Source organism: Camelina sativa, chromosome 15 (genome assembly GCF_000633955.1).
Source record: "Camelina sativa cultivar DH55 chromosome 15, Cs, whole genome shotgun sequence".
Taxonomy (NCBI): Eukaryota; Viridiplantae; Streptophyta; class Magnoliopsida; order Brassicales; family Brassicaceae; genus Camelina; species Camelina sativa.
In genome coordinates, this window is record NC_025699.1 from 28,887,756 (window position 1) to 28,894,851 (window position 7,096).

The 7,096-nt window shown below is 31.5% G+C and overlaps 3 protein-coding genes across 5 annotated transcripts in view; 1 reads left to right on the forward strand and 2 right to left on the reverse strand.

The window, feature by feature from the left end:
- LOC109129178 lies at positions 133 to 462 on the reverse strand (the record flags this gene model as incomplete). The annotated part of the gene is made up of 2 exons (XM_019236845.1): positions 133 to 178; positions 278 to 462. Coding segments are annotated over 2 exons (231 nt in total), but the record flags the coding sequence as incomplete, so codon positions are not given.
- LOC104747800 (reticulon-like protein B17) lies at positions 3,273 to 5,786 on the forward strand. Its single transcript, XM_010469493.2, has 8 exons — positions 3,273 to 3,935; positions 4,019 to 4,163; positions 4,303 to 4,377; positions 4,478 to 4,619; positions 4,730 to 4,799; positions 4,881 to 4,946; positions 5,069 to 5,191; positions 5,275 to 5,786. Exons 1-8 carry the CDS (start codon positions 3,455 to 3,457, stop codon positions 5,535 to 5,537), a joined length of 1,365 nt encoding a protein of 454 aa, XP_010467795.1. The 5' UTR covers positions 3,273 to 3,454; the 3' UTR covers positions 5,538 to 5,786.
- The window catches only part of LOC104747799 (protein NUCLEAR FUSION DEFECTIVE 6, chloroplastic/mitochondrial), a 2,940-nt gene continuing 1,779 nt past the window's right edge, over positions 5,936 to 7,096 (reverse strand). The window contains exons 2-4 of one of the 3 annotated variants that reach the window (XM_010469491.2): positions 6,950 to 7,071; positions 6,305 to 6,360; positions 5,936 to 6,125 (exon numbers count right to left, since the gene is read on the reverse strand). In XM_010469491.2, the coding sequence (XP_010467793.1) occupies positions 6,341 to 6,360; positions 6,950 to 7,071 (142 nt within the window). In that variant the 3' untranslated portion in view covers positions 5,936 to 6,125; positions 6,305 to 6,340. The other 2 variants (XM_010469490.2, XM_010469492.2) reach the window with 2 other exon arrangements.

Here is a 7,096-nt window from a genome sequence, read left to right on the forward strand (position 1 = left end):
AAAAAAAAAAAAAAAAAAAAAAAAAACTCAAGGTTTTCTTGACATATTTGTCGTTTTAATGAAACCCTTAACACAACACGTGAAGTTAAAACCAGTAGACATGATCACAAATCCGCGACAAATTTCTTCTTATCATTCTCTCTTTCCGCGAACTTCCATTGATGCCATCTCATGGGATCTACTATTCAAGCAAATTTGTGATTAGGAATGATTTATGGAAACACACAAACAAACACATATGTATATATGAAATTAACGACATATAAATTATACATACGGTAAACGAGTTGAGGAAGGGATAGGGCCACCGCATTTGATTTTACAGTTTTCGAAGCAATTGCCATCATCATTGGGACAAGGACGAGAACATAGGCGGTAACAACGAGTCCAACCACTTTCTTCTTGTGCTTCTATTCTGACAGCAACTATCATCACCATCATTATCAATACGATCGCACCATTTTGTCATTTTTTTAAATCTTCTAAAAGCAAACTCTGTTTTATGTTTTATCCTTCTTTAATTTTAAGATTGTTATATTAATTTCATAAAACCAACCTCTATTTAAATAGGTGATCGATACATTCATCTTTTTAAAAAAGTTTTTGAGTAGATTTCAATCTAAAATAACCATGATTTGTTTTATGATATGTTACGTTATTTCATGATTCATTGCTATATTTAAACAAATATATAAAACTAGTAACATGTTAATTCAAATTTTTTTTACCATAATAATATTTACAGTATTTAAATATAGAACTTTCCTTTGTTAGGTGATCGATACATGCATTCATCTTTAAAAAAAAAAAATGAGTATATTTCATTCTAAGAAAACCATGATTTGTTTTATGATATGTTACATTATTTCATGATTCATTGCTATATTTTTAAAAATATATATATAGATAACTAGTAACATGTTAATTCAAATTCTTTTTTACCATAATAATATTTACAGTATCTAAATATAGAACTTCCTTTGTTAGGTAAATGTAATTAGTGAGATACACTTTTCAATTAAGAAAATCTTATGTAAAAACGTTTTTAATCACTAATTACAATCAACATTTTGATTAAGAAACCAAACATGTTTTGGTACCAACCATCAGTGAAAACCCCTTTCAAGTTCCAATGCTTTATAAGCAAGATGACCAAATTCGTCGTGGTTGCTTACCCACATGATTTTAGTGATGAACTAATGCTTGAGCCTTGAGACCCTGGTGTCGATGCATGATATTAATTTTTCGAGAATTCTTTGCATGTTAATAAGCCACATGTCATGTTATTAATACTTATGATAGATTGATTCATATATAATAGTTGGAGACTTTATCTCCAGACCAGTAGTAATCTGAAAGGAAAAAAAAAAGACATATGAGAAGTAATTTAAGTTGCTTAATTAACATAATTAATTATAATATCAAATAAGATATACACAAATCTCTATAATATATTTTTTTTTCTCACATCTCTATAATATATTTATTATATCTTTTTTGATCATAAAATCTTTTAGATCTTTCTATAAATATCATTAAAATGAGATGTAGAGATATTACAAAAGAACATAACCTAGAATAGAGTAAATCATATCCAAAACTTGACACATAGTGTTGCCTTGTTTACTATTTATGGCGATATTAAAATATTTCTGAAAAAAAATTATCCTATTTTGAACTGTTTTATTAATTGATTAATTATCTAAAAACAAGAAAATAAATAAATTGTTTTATTATCTTTAAGTGTTTTAACATAAATAAATGAAATTAATCTTTGATATGAGAATTTTTATTTTTCTTAAATAAAATATAATTTCAAAAATAATCCATTATAAATATTCAACCTTACATATATACTATTACTATATGAAGAAATGAAATAAATTTTATCAGCAGTATTATTTAATATTTAATAAAATTAAAAGTAAATTATAACTAATTCCATTAATTTTATGTTTATATATATGCAATAAGTTAATACTATCAATTTCTTAAATAAGTAATGAAAAATTAATATATGTTTTAATTTTTTCTAATTAAAAATAAATAAATAAATAAATAAATAAGGCATGATATATGATTAATCTTGATATGAGATTTTTTTTATTTTCTTAAAATAAACTATAAATTTAAAAGTAATCTTATAAATAATCAACCTTACATATATCCTACTATATTATTGAGAAGTACAAATATGAAACTAACCTTAAAATGTGTAAAAAATTACATTCAATTGCCACTAGATTAAATTAATTAAGCTTAATTAACTAATTTAAATAAATATAATTGAATTAAAAATAAAAAATACTCACATATCAAATATTAAAAAATATTAAAAAATCTAAAAAAAATATTTTCTCTCTCTAATAAATTATGGACGAAATTACTAATTATTTTCTTAAAAAAATATATAAACCAATCAGAATTTTAAAAACTAAGATTTTATATCCAAGTATACAATACAATTATTTTTAATAACTAAATTCGAAAATTTTGTTAAGATTTCAAATTATGATTCTCCTATCATCTTTATTTTATTTTATTTACAAATTGTTTAGAACTTTCATATAATACATATAATTAATAAAATGCATATTTTTCTGCTTGTGATTTGAATTTTTTAAAACGAAGATATATTACTCAATGTATGAAAATGTGTGTTTTAATTTCCACATTGGCAGGTTGGTAAAACTAAATTTATATAGATGATAAATTAATAATTTTTATTTACTCACAATTATAATATTAAAATTACTATTTTATATTTCACAAAATATGATGCAAATACAACAAATAAACAATATAAAACTGTAATAATACGTCAAAAATAAAATACTATAATATTCTAAAATAATTAGTATTCAAATAGACTAATAGATTTACATAACAATTAAAAATAAATATTATCTCAAACAAAATAATTTTTTTAAAAAAAAAACAATAATTTTATTATTCTATTAGAAAATGTTTTTAAAATGTTGACCCGTGCTTTAAGCACGGGATATATCCTAGTTATATACTATATGAAAAGATGAAATAAATTTTATCATATTATTTTATATTTAATAAAATTAAAAATAAATTATAATTAATTCCATTAATTTTATGTAAAGTAAAATGTTTATATATGCAATAAGTGAATACTATCAATTCCTTATATAAGGAATGAAAAATTAATATATGTTTTAATTTTTTTCTAATTAAAAATAAATAAATAAGGCATGATATATGAATCATATAATATGATGCCTCAAAGGTTTACAGAGCTTATTTGGACTATTATATACAGGTGGAGCGACCGTGTCAATATTCAAATGGAACCTTAAAGAAACAAAGACAAAAAATTCCTACAACGGCTATCTTTGGAACTTGGCCCAAACAAGAGACCCCTAAATAGTGAGTGATTCTTGATTCTTGGAGGATCCTCTCTCAAAACAATTGCTCAGAATATAGAATGGAGTCTTCTTGTACGCCTCCTCCTTATCACCGATTGAACACTATTAGATCAGCTTCGCGTCTCGCTCGTGTCGGTGTCGAAGACCAAGAAGAAGCACCCTTTCCAAATAATCTCTCTCTTGATTTGGTTCTTCTTCCATCGTCTCCCAAGAGCAACCATACTCCGAACCCATCTCCTGTCTCTTCTCCGATCCGTTTAGCCGATCGACTCGAAATGGCCTCTGAGGATGCGGCGAATCCTGCTGCTGCTGCTGCGGTGGTGGTTCGTAAACGGGGCAAGGGGAAAGGAGGGCAAAAGGGTCTTTTACTTTCTCCCAGGAATCCCCGGAGATCGAGGCGGAGATCGGAGGCTGTTGAAGAGAAAGAAGCTAATTTGATGATGATCGATGATGAAAGTATCGTAAAGCCTAGAAAACGGAAGACCAATGGTCGCCCTAAGAAGGATAAGCGAAGCTTGTTAGCTCCTCCTTGTTCGTCAAGTACTCTTCTTATACTCTTAGCTTTCTTTTTCTTTATCATCATTATTATGTGTTTCTGATTTGGATTTGTTGATGTGGTGAAGATGCCAGTCAGAGTGATTTGAATCGGATCGGAGAGATTATCAGTGATTTGGTTATGTGGAGAGATGCTGCCAAATCGACCCTCTGGTTCGGTTTTGGGTGTCTGTCTTTCCTATCTTCTTGCTTTGCCAAAGGTGTCAACTTTAGGTACATTAGTGATTGTGATTGTATTATTATCCCCTCTAGGCTCAGTCAGATTTGAGAGTCATCTCTCTAGCTCTAGCTCTAGCTTTGTGTTTTCTCTAGTCTCAAGTCAAGCCATGACCTTTTTTCTCTGTTTTTGAAGCGTTTTCTCGGTGGCTTCCAACCTAGGACTTGTGTTACTCTGCTGGTCCTTCTTGTCAAACACTCTTTGTCAAAGGTACACACACTACTTCTGTCGTCTCTTTGCAGTTTGGTTTGCCCTTCTCCAGAAGCTTATAATACTAGTTAGTTTGATCCATCAATGTTGTTTTCTTTAGGAAAATTGATGACACTAAGAGAGCGTTCCATGTGACTGAAGATGATGTCTTGCGCTTATCTAGACGAGTGCTTCCCGCAGCCAACTTTTTTATCTCAAAGGCTAGTGAGGTTTTTTCAGGAGAGCCATCAATGACACTCAAAGTAAAAAAAAAAAATCGACATTTTTACTTCTCCCTGCCTCTCTCTCTCTCTATCAAATTAGTTTTGGTGGTTTACTTGCCCTTTCATCCGCTGTTTCTCTTTTGTCACAGGTGACACCATTTCTGCTACTTGGAGCTGAGTACGGTCATCTCATAACACTGTGGAGGCTATCCGCATTTGGTATTACATTTGGAACACAAGCTGTAACAATGTTAAGCATGATAGGAACTGAGCTGATGTGTGTGTATGTTACTGTAACAGGTTTCTTCCTCAGCTTCACCATCCCAAAGCTGTATTCATGTTACACCCATCAGATTAGCCAAAAAGGTGAAAATTCGAATTGCACATATTGTCAATTTGGGTTAGACTCAACAGTCAAGTGTTTGTACAGGTCTTTAACTGGTCCAATAATTTTAAATCTTGACTTGGTTTGAGTTTCATCTGTGCAGTTGAAAGAGTGACAACAAGAATAGGTGAAGCATGGGGAGTCTGCTCTCACAAGAAGATCTTGGCCGCCTCTGCCGTGACAGCGTTTTGGAACTTGACAAGCATAAGAACCCGAATTTTTGCAGGTAATTTACCTAACCGATGGTTGGCAGAGTATTTGCTTTGCCTGATATCAAAATATAACCTGTAAGTCTTTCATGTTTTGCAGTTTTTATCATCCTGGTGATATTTCGGTATAGGAGACAGAATCTAGAGATAAACCCCGAGGAAGTCAAGCCTGTTGAGAATGAGAAGCCAGAAGAAGAAACACTTCCACAGGAAGAAGAAGAAGAAACACCTCCACAGGAAGAAGACGAAACAGTTCCACAGGAAGAAGTTTCAGTTCCACAGGAAGAAGAACAGATACAGCCATCAGAAGAGCGAGCTTTAGTAGCGGCGGTTGCAGAAACTGAAGGATCAAAGAAACTCTAGGTGTTTTGTACTTTGTGTCTAATTACATTTAACAGAAATGCAAAATTAAATCTCGAGTTGATGTAATAGAGAGGGATAGAGGAGGATACATGTTTGTTATATGAAACATTGAAGACAGAGATTCTCATTCAAACAAATCTTGAAGGAACCTCATCTTTTGCCGAGACTACAATGTTACATAAGGACACGAAGAAGAAACTTAAAGCCTTCTTTCAAGTTTAAGGGTAGACAAGTTAATGTGCTGATTTTATTGCCAATTCTGCTACTTTTTCCCCCCTCCTTTCCTTAGTGTGATATGTCAATGATTATTCAAACTCATGGATGTTTCAAAGTTATAAATTAGTAGAAGTGGCAAGTTCTGAATTTAAAAAAGAAAAAAGCAAGTTTGTGTGTTGATGTAACAGAGATCATAGAGAATTGAGATATAAAAGATGGGAGGACATTTGTCTTTGATATGAAAATTGAAGACAAAGAGAACACTAGTGTTTGAGCAGTACAACAATTATTCTTTGCCTAAACTCTCTCTTAAAGCTTCTCGCGCATTCGCAGTGGGTACGCGTAGACATCATCAAAAGTCCTCTTTGCAAGCTGATAAATTATACCAAAACATCAGTTACTAGTCTAATCAATACAGCAAGCTCTAATAGGCTGAAAACAAACACAAAGTCTCCAAGAAAGCCAGAAACAAGTAGGCAAAATCAAGAGGGTTTTTCGTTCCTAAGTTTTTTCTGGGGAAGAAAGGCTTTAAAAAGGTAAGAGTTTTGTACATAAACTGTAGCTTCAGTGTTCTTCTGGCTAACTCATCACACATCATCATTGCAAGCTGGGAGTATAAGACCAATCAGTAATTATACTTGCATTAAAGTGTCTACTACAAATCAACTCAAATACAGTAATAGCCAACAAGAAAAGAAGACACATTCCATTAAAAAATGGTCGGGTGGTACATGTTTTCTTATAAGAAGATGTGTAAGAACCATCAATGAATGATGTGTTTTCTAAAGCCTTATTATTGCCTCAAAAACCATAATATTTGTTTATAGAAAATGTTATTTGCAGGAAAACCAGATCTTGGCTTCTTTGTCTTCATCTACCCTCTCTTGTGTCAGCCTACAGCATTCGGGAAAAACTAAGACCAATAGAGTCGCCATCTCTTTTCAACGTTAAGCAGAAAGACAACAACAAATGATCCAGTTCTTCGCCCATAGCAGCAAACAAACTGATTGAAGCTTGTTAAATGGCAAACCTTAACCTAGTTCTCTACTACTAATCATGCAATCTTTATTATTAACAGAAACACTTCTCACAACAAGTCTATCAAACAAACAAACAAACAAACAAAGAAAGCATATATATCTGCAAACAAACAAACGAAAAGAATCAAAAGGAAAGGATTTTGAGGGAAGAAATACCGTCAGAGAGCCAGCCATAGGTTTGGGCAGAGACAGAAAGCTTTGAAGTCATTAAAGCTGAAGCAGTAGCCGAGTGGTATGGCAACAATGACTCCACACAGAAGCTCAGTTCCACAGGATTACTATCAACAAGCAAAAAAAAAAAAA

Coding starts and splice junctions, on each gene's coding strand:
- LOC104747800 (XM_010469493.2), top strand. CDS start 3,455: ATGGAGTCTTCTTGTACGCCTCCTCCTTATCACCGATTGAACACTATT. Junction 4,378..4,477: donor TCAAACACTCTTTGTCAAAG/GTACACACACTA, acceptor TGTTTTCTTTAG/GAAAATTGATGACACTAAGA. Junction 4,947..5,068: donor CCATCAGATTAGCCAAAAAG/GTGAAAATTCGA, acceptor TCATCTGTGCAG/TTGAAAGAGTGACAACAAGA.